This window comes from Cylas formicarius, unplaced genomic scaffold (assembly GCF_029955315.1).
Source record: "Cylas formicarius isolate icCylForm1 unplaced genomic scaffold, icCylForm1.1 PGA_scaffold_6__28_contigs__length_40554024, whole genome shotgun sequence".
NCBI lineage: Eukaryota > Metazoa > Arthropoda > Insecta > Coleoptera > Brentidae > Cylas > Cylas formicarius.
In genome coordinates this window covers 30,080,362-30,104,570 of record NW_026844347.1, presented here as the reverse complement: position 1 = coordinate 30,104,570, position 24,209 = coordinate 30,080,362, and the positions used below count along the sequence as shown (strand labels likewise).

The following is a 24,209-nucleotide window of genomic DNA, read 5'->3' as shown; positions in this document are numbered from 1 at the left end:
ATAAAAAAATGCAGTTTTTTGCTCAAAAACGGTTCAGCGAGGTACTAGAAGAGCAAAAAGTTTGGCAAATGTTTTATTCAAATATATTTATAAGCTTCGAAACTATTCTAAAAACATGAAGTTTTATTTCTATTTTAGGGTGGATAAAAAGTGGTTAAAATATTGACTAAAATTTAGGGTTACTCGGTGTATTTAATAGCTATACGAACAAACGGAACCGAAAACAAAACTGAAGATTCTATCCCAACGTTGGAACGAAATGGACCTTGCAAACAGCATCCTTAATACGGTACTGCCCGCAGGCCCTTTTATCCCTTAGCCACTCGGTATTTTGCTTTCCGACTTATCTCTCTCGAACAAAACGCAGGAACGCCGTCGAAAGAGCGAGACGGGAATTTAAACAACGTTGGCGTTCTAACAATAGACAGCCGGTGCGTGTAACTATGGCGACCGTACATTCCCAATTCCCTCTCGCCGACGGAAACGGAATCCCCATTCCAGACCCGGTCAGCGGCGTACGTTTCGAAGCTCGCCTAATGAAAAACGATTTTTGTCAATTGGGGTGTTTTTGTCGGCATGTAGGTATACGGGGTGGCGGTTCGAGAGCGTTTCTCAGACACAAGCACTTTTTTTATGTTATGTTTGGCACCTTTGAAATAGTAAATAACTATAAAAAATGCCGATTATCTGAAATTTTTCGAAAAAATAAAATAAAAAAGTGGTTTTTTACTCCCGTCTATAAAATTCCTAATTACACATGGGGAAGCGTCACTTTACCGCGTCAGGTTCGTTTCCCATGGATCCGAGCCACTTCGGACAATTCCGGGATTTTGACGTTTGTCAATTCTGACTGCATGGTAGTGAATGTATTCGTGTTGTTTTGCGAAAATGTACCCAAAAACTAACGGTCGTAGAAAAAGTATAGTATGCAACACGTTCGGTAAACTCACTCACTAGTTTATTGGTGTTCAATTGAACAGTACCAACACTACTGGTAATGTATTTCAAAATTAAAATGGGAACACTATATAAAACTAATTAAAACTTTTTATTATTTGTAGACTAATTAATAATGAGTTTTGGTTACCTTTGATAAGCCTCGTTAGATCGGCGTTCGTATAAAACAAACAAGCAGTTTGGTGAAATTTTCTAATATCAAAGGAGCAAAAATTTCTTATATATGAGTAAGGATTTCAATTACAAGGAAATTGTATTTTAAATATTTCATAATTCGTTATAAATATGTCAAAACTGTACAAATATATCCATCGCGCACGGTAAGTTAAGTTTCAACCGACATTTTTATCTTTTTTTTTTGTCGAGAAATTTTGAATAATCTGCACATTTTTTGGTTATTAATTACTAGTTCAAAGCTGCTCTTTACATTGGTGGCTTTACCTGTGAGAAGTATCCGGAGAACTATATGAATCCAGATATACAGCGGGTTGTATAATTACAAGCACCCATGAGCATTGTCAACCAGTTGCTCGGAAATACAGTTTAGTAAAACTATGCTGCTGCAGGTATAAGAATTTGTACGAAGTTTGGAATTTAGATGACTTAGTAAAGACATATCTTTATTTATTGTTATTTAATTTGAACTTTTTTCTTGACTGCTTGGTGAAAAATGTATAGTTAAATGTTCTCATTTTCTTAAATTACACTTTCATAATGAAAATATGATATTTATATTGAATCCGAAACTTCTACAAATTTACAAAATTTGAGGTAAATTAAATAAAAAACGGTCAAACGATAGGTAATCGTTTGATAATTTAACTGAAGTTGGTGATGAAAATTACTAATCGATGACGTACGTCATTTTCGAATTTAAATACATATCAGCCGTTTAAAATTTCCCTCGTGTCACCCGATATAAATGGTCATAAAGAAGCAGTAAACTTTTCGAATAATGTAAAGACAATAATAGTACCGGAAGTGAGTGATAGGTTACGTGATAAGAATGTATCCAAAAAAAGAACATGCAACCCTTTGTCAATGTGACGTGATGACAAATAGAATTAGAGACTGCACCTATGAACACTTATTTCGTTCACAAATAACAATTATCAAAATATTGTTTTCCTTTCGGATGGTAAAAGCCCTAATGTTCTATCTTTTTGTTGTTTGTCAAAAAGAAAGCAATTATTATTTTGTTTTCCTTAACCAATTACTAATTGTATACGCACCAGATATCGGAAAAAAATTGGAAAGTATATTTAGACACAAAACGAACGTAAAATTTACGTTGATGCGTTATTTAAAGAATCATTAGAAACTTTTACATTTTAATACATTGGCGCAAATGCTAATTGATTTTCCTAATTAATGAAATGGCCGACTAAAATTGAATTTAACCTTTAATCTCTACTTTTAGCGGCATTGAATTATTTAATTAAAGCGAGTGAAATTGTTTATTTTAGCGATGCGTTACCTAGCTCTAACAATATTGTGGTGATAAATTCAAGCTTATTGTTATAATTATATTGGCATAATTGTTTAAATTTTTAGTAACAAACTTTAATAATATTGGTGCTAAATTGAGATTTTATTCAGTTTATTGTTGATATTATGTATTCAGGTAAAACGTGCTTTGTTAATCATGAAAGTCTATAAGGGTTCGAGTAATTTCTGTCGAGTGCCTAATTGGTAATGAACAACAGAAACAAGCAAGCACACTTCCCTTTTTTTAAAGTGAGAAATTATAGGACTTCTGCAAATTTAGTTTATTTGCGCATTTTTCCGAAGATTTCATAATAATGAATAAAGTTTAGAAAAAAAGCTAGAATAAACAACTTAAGGTAAAGATAACGAGAAAGAGAAATATCTTTCTGATGTCGATTGTCATTTACGTAGGGCGGATGACTTGTATGGAATTAATAAAAGCAATCTAAAACGCACCCACACCCCATGTCATTAAACTTTCAGCGTTCAAGTTGATCTCTCTTCTATGTCTAAAATGTTTACTACATTTTCACCAGTATAGGTCAGCTTTAATTTACCTCTTCATACAATTCGAATTTTGAACTAACGAAGAGCCATTTCATTAAGTTTACGTTAAAATGTACATCACGTACTGTTTAGACGTCTTCTTTGTAACGACGTTAAATATGGACTATTTCATGGAAGAGCAGAATGAACTTGTCTGTAGTCGGGTTCGATGTCCATTTCAAAAGTTACATCGTCCCTCCTAAAGATTTTTTTTCTAATTTTTTCATTGTATTTTGAGCAAGTGTCAGATTATATCTTTTTGGTTATTTACTTTTTCGAAATTCTACTTGGATCAGTTCAAGTCAAATCTATTGTATAAATATGGATAAGTATTTCGTTGTCATAAAAATAGTATATTATATTTTGATTAGTTAGACTCAGTTAAAAACATTCTTCCTTTTTTTTTAATTTTGAGAGCAGGAGACTTAATAATCTGATCTATGGAGCGCAGAGGATCTAGGAATGAGAATATTACTGGATATTGTGTTACATTTACAACAGAGACGAAGAAGACGGTCTGCTTGATTATAGATTATGTATTTATTTATCTGCAATCAACAGACTTACAGTCTAATAACAGAATATTCAAACAAAAAAAACTGGGCTAAATTAACTGTACACTCTTTAAAAAAAAAAACTAAAACTAAAATTTTTTAATATGTCATTAACAGGATGGGTTTTAATCAATTTCGATCACAATTAAAATCATGATTTAAATCATTTAATTTATTTTTTTTTTAAATTTATTGTGATAATACAAAAAGCACAATCTAAAAATATTATCAAAAATATTAACTAAAACTCAACTTTATGCTTCTGCATTTTCGTTGCATAGTTTGAACAAAAATACTAATTGTCACCCGTTCCTTATATCTGAGTGTACAAAACCAAAAGTGCTGAAAGTTCATTCTGTTTACGCTGAGGAAGCAGTTGCACACAGGACCAGTTTTATTACTGGTAGCTCCTTCGCAATTTTTGGCTCATCCTCTTGTGATGTCCACCACTGTGGGCCACGTTTTTTATTATTTGATCCGAAAATATACTTTTTTTTGAAATGGGCAACTGCTGGCAATCGACTTTATTACTAATGGCAAAAGTCCAGTGTTTCTATATAAATTATTAATTGTTTCTAAAGCCAGGTTCTTTTTTTTTTTGGGGTTAACTCATATTTTTGGGTTTGAGGGTTCAACATATAGGCTACAAAATTATATGGCGTGAGTGCCTGCTTATATCGATTCTGAATTTTTTCGTATTTTTGATAAAGGTAAATCTACAACATTCTGGAAGATATATTGTAAATGTTTCCACTGCTGCGTTTTTTCTCTGCAAAATGTTAAGGGCAAGTGATATTGTTTTTAAAATGGTTAAATATTCCTGTGCCCATGTTTAAGCCCAATATTTGACTCTTTTTGGTGAATGGTCGAATTCCCTCAGTGACGTACATCTTTAAACAATCACCAGCACTATTCCATCCCACTTGGAAGAACCAAAGCGTTGCCACCTGCTTGGCTGAATTTCGCTCTACCTAGATGGTTATCGCGAAAATATTTAACAATTTAGATTACATGTTTTTTGAGTTCTTGTATTTGTAACTCTTTGCACAGTACACACTACAGCACAATAACTCTTGAGTCAATTATTTTTGATTTTTATAAATAGAAATCATAGTTTTCCCATTAATGAGTACAAAAAAAATGCAAGAAAAATCGAGCAAGGAAAAGTGTATACAAAATGCGCATCGAAAAGTTTTGATTGATATGATTTGTTAAATATGTTTCGTGGTTTTTGTAAAGAAGCGCATTATTCTAAAATTTTGTTCAGTCCATCAATATAATTATTTATGATACGAGGAGCAGATTGTGTAAACGCGTGTAAATTTAAAACAAATTTGTTTTTTGGAATTTCAATAACTCCGTAAAATTTAAAATCATGCACTCGGATCTTTGAAGATTAGATAAACTTTACACCCATTACCACAACATACAACGAGACGCACAGACTCTTCAATACAAACGATAAAGTAATAGTATTTTGGACGGATTATTACGTAGCATCCGATTCGATGCAAGTGCAGCTCGCCGTCAGCGTTGCTTGCAAGTGGATTATTTCATGTTCATGTTGGTTTCAAAAACACGCGACGATTCAAAACCATACCGAATGTGGTCGCGAGAACGCCAACCCGAGATCATCTTGTTCTTCAAATCCTCCGCATATTTCTTGAAATCCGATCCTGGTGGGTCGGCTACGTTCGGAAACGGGTGAACGCGAATGTGGCGTACGCAACGGCAGAGACGGAGACGCTTCGCTCAGTAATACTGTTTGGGTTCACGTAGTCGGTGCAGAGACTTGTCCGTCAGCCGCAAAATGTGATCGCGATCGTTGTTAATCGCCACCCGTCTTACACTTCGTCCGATTAATTAATACATTTTTTTGTGTCTCTGCGTTGGCTTCGCGATTCGTCGTAAATATTTTCATCTGTTTCACCTGGACACCAGGTAACCTCTATACCTATAACGTCCGTTGGCGTGCAGCAGGTGCAGGATGTCGTTGATGACGATGACCCGCGTATTATTTTCGAACACCCCATTTACCTGTTCCGTCTGAGTCAGTCCGGTTGTTATGTCTGTCCATTTCAGCGGTGTTTATGTCGTGCCCGGCGATAAAGCCGAAAAATGTGGGAACAATTCCGTGGTGGTGCAGCAAAAAACGAAAACGGTAGCGATAGTGGCGCCCACGCGCAGTAACAGTTTGGATTATTTGAATTTTGAAGAAAAACGGCAGCTGATCGCGAGTTCTCTCAGTTTGTCGGACTTTTTGAGCGCCGCCAAGGATGGCAGGGACGTTAAAGAGATCAAGGACGGGGTCGCTACTGTTATTGTTGGTGAGTTGAACGATCTCGGATCTGCGGGAATAACGTAAATAAACATTCGCCTCCTTGGGGGTTACGAAACGTTGACTGGTTTGATGCGGTAGGTCGGTTTCTTTGCCGTGTATCTTTGAAATTCCTGGACACTGACATTCAGTAATTGAGCAAAGATACAACGAACGATATCTGAAGTACCCATTCTGTCCGAAAGTATATCTATTAAAAGTTTAAGATAGCGCGTGTATAAACTCTGCACCTGTTGTAAGATTTTTTTTCAAAATTGAGGATTTGTCAATAATAAATATTTCACTTGTGAAGTTCAAGGCGCGCCCTGTCGTCAGATGGGCGTAAACCAAAAATAAATAGGTGAAACCTCGGGTGAAACCACAACAAAAATTACTTATCAGTACCTATAATTGAAATATGTATATAAAAAAATATTGGAGTTGGTTTAGTATACTCAAGCGTATTTGATTAGTATGTTACTGCTGTATTAATTTCTACGCGAAATCCACCACAACAACAACCTAACCAAAGCCGAAGCGAAATACAACTACAAACTAACGAGCACCGGAATATTTTGTAAAATCGCAATTATTTTCATTTTCCGTATTAAGTCAACCAGATTCTGAACAGTAAAACCTGTATATCATGTTTAGATGAATATGCCTCATTAATTGAACACAGATCTTCTGATCGGGTTTAGGTATCATTTGACGTTCAAGAGTTCAAATTGTTTTGAAGCTGAAAAGTGTGAAATTACCCCAATACCGACAAATAAATACCCTTTTCATTAAAAATTTTCACACCTGTGCAAATAATATCAAAGTATACCAAAATTTCTGCAAACATAACCCTTTCCAATTTTGGAGTGAAAAGATTTGCTTACTTATCTCGAGTATCTAGAGTTTCGTTGGGGAAAATTTTCTAAAAACAGGTTATTGTTTCTACCTACCACCTTATTTTTGAGCAAAAAAGAAACGTTTACTTCTAAGTTTCCTTGTTGTCAATTAATGTTGGCTTACCTTATAAGCTCGCAAGTGTGAAAAGAAAAGTATCTGATAGCAATACCCTCGGCAATACCTAATGACAAGGACTCAACTTTGCGTAATTTGAAAAGGTTTCACATATTGGTAACTAACAAACTGATTTACTATGGTCTAATTAAGATAAAAGATCCAGAGCTTTGACTTTTCTGATAAATTGAAACAGTTGGATTGGAAATTGAACTGAGGCAGCTTTTACTTGATGAAAATCCATTTAACAAAATAAATAAGAACTAAAAGTTCAGATTTTTAGTTTTGGTTCACATGACAATTGTTTCGACAACACCCTGTCTTTATCAAATGTAATATTTACAAACTACCTGCTACTATACATACCGAGAAATGACAATAAACCCTGAATTAATGTTGTTGTGAGAATTTAAGTTCAATAAAGGACAGGTATTTAAATCTAATTGATCGTTAAGCAACACATTTGAATGTCTCATTTTGTTAATCTCCATGGTTTCCAATAAATTTAATTTTCTACTTTTTGTGGCTGTATGTAAAATATCAAAATTGTCGTCAAAAATGTGCTTTTCTGTGTTTAAGTGTGGAGCATAATTAGAATATAGATGATTGTTTTTAAATGCTTTTTTTATGTTCGTTAATGCGTTTCTTGAAGGATCTACCTGCTTGTCCAATATAAATTTTAGGACAAGATCCGCATTTCAACCTATAGACACCTGATTTTTTGAGATTCTGGACATTTCGTTTTATTGTTTTTTATTAATGTTCCTATTGTGTAGTTAGTTTTGAAAAACTATTTTTAAACCACATTTTAGCAAATGTTTTGAAACTTTTTCACTGTGTTCTCCTATGTATGTAATTGTTTTAAATTGTTCGTGTTCTGTATTAGGTTTCGGATAAATAGAGTTTACTGTTGTCTGAATCTGTTTGTTATTTATAATTTTATCGATAATGGGCGGATTGTGGCCGTTGTTCACTGCAATTTGTTTAATGATATTAAGTTCTTTGTTGTAATTTTATGTTGAGAGTAGCGTATTAAGAAGTCTGTATATAAAAGAGTGAAATACAGCCATTTTCTGTGTATAAGGGCGATTTGAGCTGTTATGTATGACTGTGTCCGTGTGTGAAGGTTTATGGTAAATGGAAAAATCTAATTTGTTTTTCATTTTCGTAATTTATTGTCATTTTTCGGTATATATAGTAGTAGAAACAATTGTCATATTTGAACTTTTAGTTGTTATTTATTTAGTTGGATTGGACCTTGTCTTCTAAGTGTGTAACTATATGACCGTGAAAAAGAGCTTGCGTATCTCGCTCATGCTCATCTGTCAATATAATATATAATGTTGGATATATCCATTTTTTACTGATTCACAAAAACCGCATTAAATGATTTCAGAAGCCATTCTTACATATTCAGCTTTCTTCCTTTTGTACATTGGTGTTTACCTACCAATTGCTTTCTCTTTCTGATTTGCTGTTGTTTTTTTTGTGTTTTTCATCATTGTTTTATAAAACATTTTGCTTCTAGCTTTGAACACAGTGATCTAGTGATATTACTATAGAAGTTTTTGAAAGTTTTTTATACAGTTTTTTTTTTGGTTTTAGTTATTAGAGACAATAAATTATATTTGTTTTTTGCTGCTTAAAATATAAAAAATAAAATAAAAGAGCCTTTAAACCATTTCATGATGATTTTTGTGAAAACGAACTTCCGATTCCGGCCCATGTCCATGTCTAAGTCAGGCAGAGTCCTGGTTCTTATCAATTCCCGAGAGTTCCTCGCAATGCTTATTTATATTCCCGTCAATGTCAGCCCAATCTCCCCTCGCCTTTTACGTCAATCACACGCGTTAAAAAGTTATTCGTGATAAAAATCCCCCTAATTAAACATTTATAGAACGTGTAGGTCTATTCTGACTTCCCTTGCTTTCAGACCAAAATGTAAGAAACATCACGGGACGGAAACTGAAACGAAAAGGTAATATTTTACGTGCGATTCTACAGTGAACCCGATCTAAATTGGAATGGTTCCCGTATGTAGTCAATATCAATTTTGTGAAGCAAATTTTACAAACACTGGGAAAGGTAGTAATAAGGAGTCTATTCTTTGTTAATCACGCTAATACTAACGGCACATATAGTCTGGACTAAATAAACTTTTAATCATGGTCGACGAAGCTTGTCGTTTCATGGTGATTTTCTTTCTACAAAATTTAGGTTTGTCAAGGAGCGGACTCAAGGGTTTTCAATGCTCTAATCTTTTTGCTATGTGAAAGTTGCTGATAAACACCCAATAATAACACAACAATTCAAAAAAAGGTTCATTCATATCCTAAAATACAAAAATAGAATCTATCGTTACCGGTCAAAAAGACAATCGTACTTAATACGGATCTGTTTTGTCGCCTTTTTAAAGCATGACGGCTAGGAATAAGAAAGAGATATGTGAAGTGTTGAAGGGATAGAACAAGAGGTAAATATAATTTAAGTCGTACCTATATGCAGAAAGTTGTGATATATTTTGATTAATTTTTAAGACGACATTATGGTGCATCTAGAGTTACCTGCTAATAATTTAATGCTACTTTTAATACAAAACATTTTCTAAAGTGGTAAATTTCTTTGTTCTTTGTCAAAATATAAATAAAGTATAAAGTATGTTGTCAAATAAATTGAATATTATTATTTAGAAACGAAAATTGGTTTGATTTTATGAATTTTATGATCTTGATAATGGTTTTTTTCATAAAAATTTAAAAAGGAAATTTAATTTTAAACAAAAAAAAATATTGGTTAAATGTTCACGTTTATATTTTAAGGCTTTTAACATAACACTTCTGAAAATTTCTGACCAATGTGTACTTTTTGTAACTTTAGAAATGACTTGACATTTAAAATTTTTCAGGGCATTAATTTGTAGACATTATTTTTTAAATAATTAAGTAATTAAACAAAGATTCCATTTTAGCCGCCTTCTGTTGCAAAATTTGCCTCACTTTTCAATCATGAAGTTGTCATTCCAATTAAGATCAAGTTCATCGGCCAACTAACATATTCGGTATGGCATAACGCGTTTTTATGTTTATTATTAACAGTGATTAACCATCGGATTAACCAATAAGCGGAGTTGATTTCGACCATTAATATACATATCTCTCAATGAAATCCTGCTATGAGTCACCACAATGTTAATTTAACATATTCAGATATCCCAGTATAATTAATTACTCACCCGTATTGCGCGTAAACAAGACTATCTCGCGGGAATTGCGATGATCTGTTGCTTTTATAAATAAACAAAAAATCGACGCCAAAGACAAGAACTTGCGGCGTGCTTAGCGATTTTCTTATGGTTTTAATTATTTTTGTGTTGAATTCGATAACAAACGTACCTATTCAGGCACGTTTTGTATGGTCCGAAACAATTGTGTACGTCTCGGTGAACGTCAACGATTAGCTTGACGATTTAATCACGGCGCAAAGCACTTTACACATTTTTGTTTCCACGATCGTCTTAGTCTGCCTATATATGGTTGAACAACCCCTCCGAGGGTGTGACGCCATTAAAAGCGTCTATGGCTCAGTGGCGTGGCGCGGTGTTAATTTGAAGTAGCTACGGCCATAGGGCCAAGTTGGTAGAGATTTCCCGTGTTTCTTTTTCACCGCAATTTTGTTAATATAAATAAAAAAATCAGGTTTGCAGGATTGCTTTTCTTTATTTCTTTTTTATTCGTTGATTTTTTGGGGCTTATTTTTTTCTGGCTTACAGGTTTTGCTTTTTCCTTTTTTTTGTATAATATCTTCAGCATTCTCAGCATGTTGGTACGTAATTCGGATTTCTGCACTCTCTGGGTGGCTGCCAACAATTTTTTTCTACTCCCGTCTGTAAAATGCCTAATTACACACCAATCTAACGAGCGGAAAGTGGCACTTTACCACGTCAGTTTTGTTTCCCACATTTGCCAATTTTGACAGTCGTGTCAGTGAATGTATTCGTGTCGTCATGCGCAAATGTACCCAAAAACTAACAGGCGTAGAAAAAGTATAGTATTCAACACGTTCGGTAAACTTTTTAAGTCACTCGTTTATTAAACACTCGCTCCGCTCGTGCTGCAAGGAACAACAGGAATAAGCAAAATAAAAGGGAAAAAATAGTATTAATTGGCCAGTAGATTAGCTTTAAAATGTTGTAGCTCAGCCCATATTGAGTATTTATTGTTATAAATCGGGGTGCTATAGCAATTTTTTTATCAAAATATAGGATTGTTCAATTTGAAATATACCACTAAACGTTTACAATACACAGGGAATGCTTCGTCGTTTTTAGGTTGTTATCCAACCAACTAACCATGTGTAGGAAACACAACCCTACCTGTTATAAAAGCTAGGACTGTGAAAATATTTACACAATGTTGGTAAAAAAATAAACATATTTCAGAACAAAACGTTAAAAGTTAAAGTTGCTTAAAATGTTCACATGAAATTGAAAAGAAAACTAAATATAGTGTTTTACAGTTCGACAAACAATGTTAGAACGGGGAAGGAATGTTGTAACCACCTCTGAGACTAACCCAACTAATTAAAGTTATCGATAGTTATGTTATATGTTACCTCTCACTTTATAGGGTTTTTTACTCATGGGCAAATAATTGTTAAAAATACTAATAATAATTTATAAATGGCGACGTTCAATCTAATTACTACGCAAACTTAACTAAATAGGTGAATAAAAAGAGAGAGAATGAGACGGTCAGATAACTGCGCTTCGCTTCCGTATTCGATAGTGTACTTAAATAAATTGAAATTTTATTTAAATTTTAGGGAAATTTTAAGAGTGACGAGTATTTTTCCATATAAGGATAAAAAACTACACAACGTAAGTGTCTTATTTAAACTACTCGAAAGCAGTAAATCGATTATATTAATAAGACTTGTTTCCTCCCTGATGAACTTGCCAAACCACCAAACCCATAATCGCGTTTGAACATAATCTGCATATTAAAAACGTTATACGTTTTTATTTCCTGTCTGATATTTGTTTAAATTGCATTTGTCTGCTTTTTTAACTCCAAGACACTGTTCGAAACAAGTAGGTATCCTATAACACTCTCATGAATCGTTTTATTACCACAATAAAATTTAAATAAATTTCAAGCTTAATTTACATTTTTATATTCTGCAATCTGCATTATTTCCTAAAAACGCAAATTTTTAGGCGACTCTGAGCATATCTGAAATAGCTCAATATAGTTATATATGAATATAGTAATATATGATAACTTTCAGATTAAAATCTAAAAATTTAACAATGTACATTAAAAAAAGTTGGGATTTGGTTTAATGTGACAAATCGGCAATGCCATAAATATTTTTAAAATTTGACCCCAAGCCAGTTTTTAATACTATTCTTTTCAATTCTTCATATATTTGTAATTGGCGATTTTACTATTAAATCAGACCTCTGGTGGATACAAATTTTAACTATAAATTGCTATCAACTATTATGCTGACAACCTTGAAGGAAAAGATTACCGGTTTCAAATCTAAACACAAAACAAATTGTCGAGAAATATCGAATAACAATTACCCTAATAATATCCTAATACTTAATGTTATATTGGAGTTTGACCAAAACTAAATTATAAACTAAATCTTTGACTTTCGCATTATTCTTTATCATTTGGATTGCGTATAATTGTGTTAGCTTGATGCATACACAGCAAAAAGCAGCACAATTGGAGTTTGCATCAGTTCGACGAGTATGCCAACGGTATGAGGAGACTGGATTCTTTGGTAGGCGCGCTGGAACAGGCAGAAGGTAAATTACAACGACTCGTGATGACCGCTTTATTGTGTCAACAATAACAAGAAATCGTCACCTTAATGCGGTTCAAGTGCAACACAAGCTCCATGAAGTTCGAAGAGTGGCTATTAGTCCGTGGACAGTGAGAAGAAGACTGAAGGAAAATAACCTGATCCCAAAAACAACTGCAATTGGTCCAAAACTTACTCCAGCTCATCGACAAGCACGCCTACGCTGTGCACGGGAACATCTGAATGGGGGTCTATTCTGTTCTCCGATAAGACCAGAATATGCCTTTTTGGTAGTGACCGACGCAAAAATTGACCAGACCAGGAAAGCGATTTGCAGAATGCTACAATGAAAAGGGGAGCCCTAATGGAGGTGGTTCCTGCATGATACGGGGTGCAATTTCTAAGGACGCACGAACCGACCCTGTTTTCATCCGTAGTTTATCAGATCACGTGTTACCATATGTCGATTACATTGGAGAGGAATTCATTTTTATACATGACGATGCTAGGCCGCACACCGCAAGGATCGTGCAAGATTACATTACAAAAGTCGGTTTTGAAGTCATGGAGAATTCGAACTAGACTTTGTACCCCAACCTCGATTCCAAAGCTTATAATTGCAGTAGAGGAAGAGTGGCTTAACATTCCACAAGAAACAATAGCGAACTTGAAGTGTTGTGTTGCTAATTGTCAATAATCCTATTTGTTTTGAGTAATAAAAAAAAAGTTAATTTGACTCTTGCAGTTATTTTACTATGCTAAACCTAAAAACAAGAAATAAATTTTAATCAATTTAAACTTGTATTAAAACATATTAATTTGGCTTTCAAATTGGATATTTTTTTATCTGATCAGTACTTTCTAAAAAAATGAAATTGAAATCGAAAGTCCGCAATGGGTCTATCTCTATGCACGCAAATTTATTTACAATATATTTAATAAAACCCAAAGTCTAATGTAACCATCAAGATTGATAACGGTGTGCCATGAATAATGTAGTAGTAGCATAGTAGATCTCAAAATAATATTTTTCTATTCCCCACTCTAAAATAATTATTCACTGATCAAAAGTGCCCAAAGTGAGGACAGCTGCGTTAAGGGTCAATTACATTGGCGAATTTTGTAGGTAGCCGTTGGCAACATAAATTGGCCGCGAGTAAGCAACTTTCAGCACGTTCAGCGAACGAGAACACTACAATTCTCGAACGTGATTCCCTCCCGAACTCTGCGACTTACTATCAACAATGATTTTACCAGAAAGTGGGTGCAAAAATGAATTGATTCAATATAATTTACCCATCAAAAACCATCGCGAGCTACTTCTAGAGTTTCCAGTATTTAAGTCACGGGTTCAAGATCGATCGGATGTTCTCGGTATATAGATTTTAGCCACTGACGGTATTTTGTCAGTTCTGATGGTAACCTCGCAAGCTTTTGCAAAAATGTAATAGACATAGAAAAAGTATGGTATGCAACACGTTGATAAACTTTTAAAATGGGGTTCATCAAATTTTACGAATTTAGGAAATAACAATATCTTTTTATATTCTGTCACATAATTTGCCAAAAAATGTTTTTTTTCTATTTTGCTGTCATCCGTAACTTGTCCGTTCGTGTTAGGACAATATAAATAAACTCATAAGTCACGCTATTCGGCACCGTTATATTAAAACGCAAAAAAATAATAAGTTTCTCTATCTGGCAATGAAATCTTTAAATAGACCATTGCGGTCAAATTGAGGCCGTGCTGCTGCGCCCAGGCTTCTTCGTTGCACTCGTTGCACGATTTATTAGCAGATTAATGGCCCCATTATGGCGTTTCCCATTTCTCGCTTTCTGTATTTCCTTAATTGTTAACTAAAGGATGTAAAGCTAAATGTTAAGTTAACGTGGATAGGGAAACAAAATTGCTTTCCGCTCTGACGACTATTTGTGTTTCGTCGATAGTCGGTTCGCGCGCTTGGGATTGACGTTTCTGGCCCAAAGGTCGTCGTGGTTTTAGTTACCTAAGCGCAAAGTCCTAAAACCGAATTAAATAATAGGTATGTTGGATATAAAGAGAGAAGCGTTTTAACTGGAAATGCTTCTTTTAAAATAGCACTTTTTAACCGACTTCCTTTTTTTGAAATTGATAATTTATTTATTATAATTTTCAACAACTTTATTACAGAAGAACTCTCAAATCAGTGCCTATAGAGCTCTAGTCATTAGCGTAACCAAAATAAATACACCACAACGTTATAGTCCGGGAGCCCTGGACCTTTTTTCAAAATGATAAGCAACAAGCTAATTCTTTGGAAATCGTTTCATTTCATCAAGACGTCCAACCTTTTCTCTACAAAAATTGTTGTAGCAGGTAGCTAACTATACGCGCAGGTATAAAATCATGTCAATTTAGTTACCATACCAAAATGATCAGCAAAAGTTTAGTTTTTAGTTAAATCTATAGATATTGAAATATATAATTTGAAATTAAATTTGGCCTACAAACAAATAGGTTTGATATAGAGTGGCCACCCCCTCAAAGTTGTATCTATTATTTATTTATAAAAAGTGATGAGCAACATGCTAAATTTTTTACCGTAGCTTGCTAATAATTTTTATTAACAAATGATCACATTGTCCTACAAATAAACTGGTAGGATTTTTCAGTCCTACACGTTAAAGTTGTTGTTCAAAACTATTTTTAAAAATCATCCGCAACCGCCTAGATTTTTGTGAGTGGATTTCTTTTTAATAAGACGCTCAGCTATTATTTTGCGAAAAGTTGCAAAACCTGAAAGAATGAACAGGTATCAAATCATGTCAAATTAATTATTATGTAAAAGTGATCAGCAACAGCTTATTTTTTAACTAAGTTTGGAGATAATCAGATAAATAATCTAAAACAACATTTGTCCTACAAATAAATTGATAGGTTTTTTCAGTCCTACTCTGGAAAATTTCGAAAATTGCCCCTAACTTAAACGTTACATGTACATACTTGTATATTCGAATATACGTGTATATGTATACATACACATACTTATATCAAATCGGCGTGCGGCATGCGCGTAACATACCAACGTAGTATTCAGCACACGCATACAACATACATTGTGTATTAAAAAGTTTTGTTTACTTGGCTTGTCAACACGTGTTAATTAATTTTCTTTTATAACATTTAATTGTGAAAGTGATCATGGAGTGTTTTCTTTGATATATATTTCGTGATAAACCCAATTTTCGTGAAAAAAGAAAAATTTACTAAAGACATTTATCTCGCGTGTAAAAATTATCTATACGCTCGAAAGCATCATAACCACAAATATAATGATGCTGAATTGGCTGACCATTGGGATGACGATGTAATAGGCTACCACTGTTGTTGTTACAAGGAGTTCAGAGTAAAAGCTAAATATTTATGTTATGAAAGGTAAGTTTATGGTTTAATTTTTAAGTAAATGTAAAATGAAAATGTAGAATTTTTTTTATTTTCGTTTTGTCGTTTAAGTGAAAAGAAAAAAAATAGTAAAAAATGAATGATTGTTTCATGAATAACGACATATTTTTTCATAATTTTCATGGATACTTGTATTATAATGATTGGTGTACCGCATTATTTGTAATCGATTAAAGTCAACAAAATAAAATTTTGATTTATTTACCCTCTCCTCTTTCACTTCACCCATATAATCACCTACTTACTTTTTCAAAAGTTTATCGATCAAATACTGTCATGATACTGATATGAGTTAAAAACAAGTAAAAAAAAATCCGGCGTGACAAAAAATATGAAAAAAAAAAGTTGATTAATTACATTATAAATAATAATGAAACAAATTAATTAAACTCATTTGTAAAAAACAGCATCATAGATAATGGCTGTAGGAATATTTTAGGAACAAAAAAAAAGTTAAACGCTCAACTAAATTTATAGGTTAGACCGTAATTCAGAGGTTAAGCAGGAATAATGTTCAAGAGTCGAACTTGCGACCTATTTTTTGTCGGACTAGCGAAATCTACCTATTTTTATGTAGGACATTAACTGATTTAGATAGAAAATGTCATAAAGTTTCATTTAACTTTGGTGTCCTACAGTTGCGAAAGTGTAGGACTGAAAAATTCTACCAGTTTATTTGTAGGAAAATGTGATCATTTGTTAATAAAAATTATTAGCAAGCTACGGTAAAAAATTTAGCATGTTGCTCATCACTTTTTATAAATAAATAATAGATACAACTTTGAGGGGGTGGGCCAGATTTAATTTCAAATTATATATTTCAATATCTATAGATTTAACTAAAAACTAAACTGTTGCTGATCATTTTGGTATGGTAACTAAATTGACATGATTTTATACCTGCGTATATAGTTAGCTACCTGCTACAAGAATTTTCCTAGAGGAAAAAGCTGGGCGTCTTGATGAAATGAAACGATTTCCAAAGAATTAGCTTGTTGCTTATCATTTTGAAAAAAGGTCCAGAGCTCCCGGACTATTACTTAAATACCTCAAATTTAATCATAACGGTATAAAATATCAACACCTAAAATACTATTTTTGGAATCCATCACAGTAAGTCTTAAGTTAAGTTTTCGCATGGTTAACTAATAGGATTATACCCTAGGAGGAAACGACCTCAAAAATTTATTATAAATATTGTCGTACAGGGAAATATATTTGAAATATTAATATAAATATATTCATCGATCGTATTACTCAAATATTTCCCGATATGTCCCCAAATTTCCCAAAATATTTATTGTATTTTCTGTTATCTAATATTTTTAGTGTCGTTTTTGTGTATGAAGGAACCTCAGAAAAAACTGACCTACAATTTTTTTTACAATTTTTTAAAATTAATTTTAATGCTTTATTTAAAATGTATATCAACTGATTTTTAAAAATACTTATTTTTACACTAAGTATATCACACTTGGTATGCTATTTGAACATTAACGAAATAATACATCTCGCATGTTGTTTTTTGTCCCCAAGTTGTTTATATCTTCATCTATTATTTTTGATGTCATTAAATTTCGTTTTTCTTTGTATAAGCACGTTTATTTTCTCTCATTGTATTAACGTTTCTAAAAGAGAAATATATTGAGCGAATCAATAATACAGATTGAAATGCAAATTGTAAAATAATAATTTTTTTATAACTTTAGCGAGGCTATAGCTACGCATAGTTTTGGTTAGTTAGAAAGTTTATTATACGTCTTTGATGCTTTTGTAAACTGATTATTCAATTCTAGATCTAGTTCGAATTTAGGTGTGGCTGTACCTGATTAGAAAATAAAGCTTATGGTACATTTTTGTTGAACAATAGTTTACGCTGTTCCAGCTCCAACATTTTGCCAATGTACCAGGCTCCATCTACAATTGTTGAATATTTAAGACCTTATTTTGCAACATCGTCATGGAATTCGCGCACTGATAATTCGTGACTACTTACGTCCATCCTATGATGTACTTTTTTAAATGGAAAACTAGAATGCAGATGATTATTCTAAACTGATTTTCAGTGGTATTTGTTTTTGAAGACGTCAATATAAAAAGATCATGGAGTACATATTTACATATAGGTAACTCTACTGCAATGGTAGCCTTCGCAGCCTTATTGTTAATGGAAAGCAGACTTGGAAGGCAATTTCGACAAATGAGTTAAACCATTTTATGAATAATTTTGCTTTTACATTTAATAAACAAATACTTGTTTATACGCCAAGAATTGGTGTGAGATAAAAACTTTGTAGCCGCCTTTCGTTATTTACGAAATTTCACATCAAACCAAGACCTTTATATATGAGTTCTCATTTAGTTAGACGCCCAGGCGATATAGAAACAATGGCGCTCCGGAATGCCACTTTTACCAAACAAATCTGTTTTGTAATCGCGTTTTATAAATGTTGACACATTCAAATTTTCAGCGCCGGTATGAGCGCAAAAAACCGATTCCCACTATTATTATGCCAAGCAACGCTGACTGAAATCAACCATGAGAAAATTATTTGTGCAATGCAAAACGCGCATATATTATTATTTCATCAGGCGGCTATCTAATGTTGCTGATGACGGCACTGTTTATTTGCCGAAACGATTGTGGCACTCGATTTGATGGCGTTAACTGTTACTATATATAAACTGTGTTGTAGTACCGGCTAGTAATTGTGCAAAGGCGTGTACTAATCGGCGCTTAGAATGAAAGTATATTAAGTATAGTTTTAACCTCGGTTTTGAATGTACGAATCTATAAATATACCTTATAGGGGTCCTATATAGTTATGTGGGTAACGCTCGTGACATCTTTCTCGGCAGTTACCAAGTATAAACGGGATTTTCAATTCACTGAAAATCCTGTTGAACCATATAGGAGATGCCAAAAGTCTCTCATAAATACGAACGAGCCATGTTTCAGGAAAAATTCAAATCACTTGCTTGACAACAATGCATTGGCCGTGTACTTGTAGTATTGAAACTAAAGTACCAGCTCCAGCAATTTCGGCTAAGCAAAAACCGTCGCAGGAAGAATCCAGAAGATTTGTAAATAGTATATTTTATTGTATTGCGTGTTGCATACTATACTTTTTCTATGACCGTTAGTTTTTGGGTATATTTTTGCAAAACAACACGTCAAACGTCTAAAATCAAGCCTTGCGGTAATATGGCGAAAGCCTGTATGTACACTAATGTTTTGACAGTTGATTTTTTTGTAATTTGGTCCCATAGACATTTCTCGTAATGTGTATCGACCGAATCAACAGTTCAGTGACGTTAAAAATTACGTTTTGTAGTTCGCCTTTGTGCAAACATTTCTGGTAGAGTTCTCCAAAAGATATACCGTTTTACGACATAATCCGGTATTTAACTTTAGTACATTTTTATGACGGTCTAACCGAAGCCGTACCTCGTTTGGGTTTCTGTTTATAACCCTCAATAAATAGATTCGCAATTCCACAATGTGTAGAGTTTCATCGGTGAAATTCAGTGAAAAATCCATTATTTAAAATGTTTATTATAGATTGAAATGAAGAAGTAAATTTAGCTATAAAGCAATGTTAGAATTTTTAGAAAAAAAAGTTATTCTTCATCAAAATAATCACTATCGTCACTGGACTCGTCACACATTTTTTCAAATTAGAAGCGGATATTTTTTCTACTTCACATCTAATTAATTCTATTGCTCCAGAATTAAATTTCGACGAGGTGTTGTTTCCTCTTAAACTGGGTTTCAGCTGACCCCATTTCAGTTCTATCGGATTAAAATTGCAGTGATATGGTGATATGGTGGATAACTTCCAATAACTGCATCTTTGTGTTGGAATTTTCAAAATACGTCATTTTCAAACAAAAAATTTGAATGACTTCTTAGTCGATGATGAATTCGGAATTTTTACTTCTTGTGCAGTATGGTACTGGCGTGGTCCATGACGCCAACACTGTTTGGTGTTTTTAATATAGGAGATCCATCTATGTAATTGGCAAATTCAACTTAAAATCGAGCTACTTCAAGTATGGACTGTTTTAGGAAGATTTAAAAAATCACACAAAATGAATTTTCCTACTCTTAAAATACAGCAGTCCGCACGGCACAGTTCTTGCCGGCTAACATCCTAAATACGATCCTGGCTTGTGGTACACGTACTGAAACGAATGGTCTCTTCCACCATAAAAGGTTGTAGAAACGGTATATCGTTTGGACAACTCTACAGGAAGATGTCCCAAATATTCTTAGACTTTATTTTTTCTTAATGGCGCGTATCGACTTTTTTAACGGAATATTAATTGATGGTAGCCATTTATTTACATTGTTCATGTATAATTCGACGAAATTGTTTCTAAATCAAAAAGTAAAGTCCCATAATGTGATGTAAAAAATCATCGCGAAACAATGGAGACGGGGGCGCACCTTGGAATGGGTGGGCAGCGGCTTATGTCGAGATCTTTTCCTTGAAAAAAAATGTACGGTATATATTTTAAAGGCTGCATTTAAAATTAAGGTTACGTTATTTATTGCTTCGAATGGGTTTTTTGCTTGGATTCGTTACGGGCAAATGCCTATATTCTACGCGACTCTCATGAATCAACACGTTCGCGATTTTCGATGTAAATTTTATTTCATGTATTTCAGCGCATTTGGATCGTGATAAATTTTTCCTGTTGCGGTATTTAAGAAAAAAGCTATTTCCTGACTTGCACGAAGGTCGATTACATTTTCGTTTATGGATACATATAATAATAATATGCCGGGTTTAATATTCTGTGATTGATATTGATATTAGCTTATAGTGGATAAATAAGTTAAAAATTAGAAGCGTTCGAAAAGAAACTGCGCTAGGGGCTTAATTCACAGATATGTTTCCCGATAGACGATTACCTCTAAAATGTTGTTCAATGTGAATCAATAGAAGAATAATTTTGGTTATTATTAAAAGGTTATGTAAACTTGTAAAACTTGTAGACGTTTAATACTTTACATTGCAGATAATGATCAACCAAAATATGACGGAATTAAAATGTAATCTGAAAGCCAGGCCTTAATTTTGAACCAATTAACTATCTGTTGCTATTTAGTTTATTACTTTATGATGTGTGTCAGCGTTAAATTTTTGCAGAATTAGTTTTCAATTTTTGGATTTTTAAATCGGCAATTTAAGCATAAAGGCTCGGGAAATGATCTATACACTCAAAACACTTGCACCAATATAATTTGAACTTGGTACAGAAAATTGGGACCCATGCTAATGAATCTCGACAGGAAGCAAGTTATATATTTCAGCTTTCAGAAATCATCAGCCAGAAATGTTGTGGATGTTCGGGAATGTTTTATCTCCCGTCACATGAGATATCGACCTTTCTTGACCCCGAGTATATCTTAAAAAACACCGGAAATTAATCTGCTGTATCTTATAGTGCCAACATTTCCGGTACATTAAACGTCTTCTATGTACGAGTCTGTTTTCGTGAACGTTTGGAGACGACGGTTGTTTTATTTTCGATCTCGTTCCCCCAATAATTCGATAATAAAACAATAACAATCCGTGCCAGGCGGTTGCGAAACAAAAATTATTGTTTTTAATTTATTACGCAATCGGAATGCAAATGCTTGCCAGTACGTTATCTATAATAACATAATCGTTACAAAAAATCCGTAGTTGTAATTTAGTTAATTAACATTATAAAGTTACTCATTCTCAAGCAATTCAATTTATTTCCTCACCAATTTCTGGGTGGATGTTTATGCATGGCGATGTGTGCGTATGTGTGGGAGCAACCACGTTCCCGGTTATTGTTTGTTTCGTGTGATGAACTTTTGTTTACTCGCATAATAATGTTATCGCCGTTATCGCATTGTAGCTGCGTTGTTTTATCTTTGCCGTTACATCAATTCGGGCGAACTGATTTTTCCGATTTTATTGAAATTTTCTTTTTCGATTTTTGTAAACTCGCGGCGGATAACAAAAACATGCACTTGTTTATTCCTCAGTCTTGTTTTATGGCCTACTTCCCAAGAAATATTTGCCTATAGACGTATAAAAAACATTTTTTCTCACTTCTTGAACCGTTATGCGGAGCCTCGTTTTCTTCATTTCTTTTTACGCAAGAATATTATGAATGTTCTGCAAGTTAAAATTCAAACAAATAATCTTTATTATAGTTGGTATTTTCGAGAAGCTAGTGGGACAACTACATAAAAAAGTGACATACAGAGGGATCAAGTGAAATAATTTGATCGAATTTGTAAACCCCGAGATCTTCTATAACAGAAAATAGTATCAACGTATCCGACTATTCCACTAAATAGTTGTTTAATTAATACACTTGCTTGTTCGGGTTTCTCTTCATTGTTTTTGTTGAGAATTTGGTCTCGTGGGTTTTTAATTATATCGATTTAACCTTTTTTTCGTAGTGTCAACTTTTATTTGTTAAATAGGACACCCTGAATATTGTTCAATTTTTCGAAATTGGTGGCCAGTTTGTAATATTTCTCTCCCGTTTTTCGATATATTAATTAATTTCTATATTTTTCGACCAGAATTTAAATTATTGCTGCGGTACTTAACACCAATTAGGAAGCTGAAATTCGGAATTTTCTAACATTCTGGGCACTATTTTCCTGTAGAATATTGCATTCTCCGACGTACAAGCTGTTGGTTAAGTAATATCCATTATTCTCATACATGATTAAAATCGCTTTTAATTGATGTACATATAATATTTCGATATTTTTACATATTGACAATAATCATCGTATTGACAAGCAAAACATAAAAATAGGTTCTTTTGGTAACTTTATTTATTATTTATGGACATTGCGTCCAAATTACAACACCAGATTTAGTTGAAAACTATCGTAATTTATAATACATCTTGGAAATAACCACCATTGTTCTCCAAAAATTTTAATATTCTATAGCAAACAGAATAATGTGGCTTTCCTGATCTGCCGTAGGTCTTGGGTTACTACCTTCTGGAATTATGTTTCAAAATACGCCACAGGTAGAGATTTAGCGGTGTGAGATCAGGCGATCTCGCCGGCCAATTCCTGGGTTCCAGTCTTCTAAACCAACGATCGCCAAACATCTGTGTTACCTCTTCAAAACTTTTCTGTTACCTCCTCTGAAAAGTGATATTCCATAGAGCTAAGAGCCAGAATTATAATATTCCTCTAGTGAAAGGTTTTCTCAAAAAACATTAACAGTAATCCTAAAAATTTTGAGATATTTCACCGAATTTCGTTTCGACATAAATTGTGAAGCTTGAAAATTTATATTGAATTCCCATGTCCCTTATAGTTTGTGGATTCCGCGGCCGAAAAATGCTCATTTCTTCGCCCAACTGTCTATTGTCAAGTTTTCATAAATGTATATAACATATTATACAGGGCGGTCCATTTAAAAAATTTGTCTTTTTGCCAATTTTGTGTAATTCGTTGAACACAATGCCCATTGGGGATGGAGTTCTTCAACAGAATAGATGGTCAAGTTACCCCAACAATAAGAATTTAAAATGGGGTCTCTAATACCGGGTAGAGGTGGGTCGCGGGAAATTATTTACAAAAATGGCTAGAAAAATGGCCAATGGGAATATTGAGTGTATTTATATATTTATTTATTGTTATTATAATTGTTAATATTATTATTATTATTTCTATTAATATTATTATTATATCAAGCCATTCAGACTAATTCCAAAAAGCGAAACTAAACAGTTTGTTTTATCATAATTTTTGTATTATACAAAGGGCTTTGCCAAAACCTCTATATGCGTTCCATTGAAAATCCTCAGCCTGTATAACATTTTTTCAAAAAACAATGAGAATTTGTGATTAATTCTATAGTTTTCCTCTCTTGAATAATTGACCCTACACAATTTGTTATTATTATATAAATATATTTAATATATATTGTTTTAGACCTTTGTTATGTTTTATCCGCATTGTACTTCCGTTCTTTTTTTTGCTGGTCTTTGTACGTAAATGACGACATAGCAATTTTGGTATTTTTATCCCGTTATCATTATACGGAATGCTGTAAAT

General features: G+C 33.3%; 1 protein-coding gene across 6 annotated transcripts in view; it reads left to right on the top strand.

Annotated features, from left to right (window-relative positions):
- The window catches only part of LOC132703995 (phosphatase and actin regulator 3-like), a 92,174-nt gene that overhangs the window by 12,974 nt on the left and 54,991 nt on the right, over positions 1–24,209 (top strand). For 2 of the 6 annotated variants that reach the window (XM_060673585.1, XM_060673584.1), the window contains exons 1-2: positions 5,304–5,872; positions 8,807–8,851. The exons of 3 other annotated variants lie outside the window; for them this stretch is intronic. In XM_060673585.1, coding sequence (XP_060529568.1) covers positions 5,611–5,872; positions 8,807–8,851 — 307 coding nt within the window. In that variant the 5' untranslated portion in view covers positions 5,304–5,610. Of the gene's footprint in view, positions 1–5,303; positions 5,873–8,806; positions 8,852–24,209 lie in introns of those variants that run through there. One more of the 6 variants, XM_060673586.1, reaches the window with a different exon arrangement.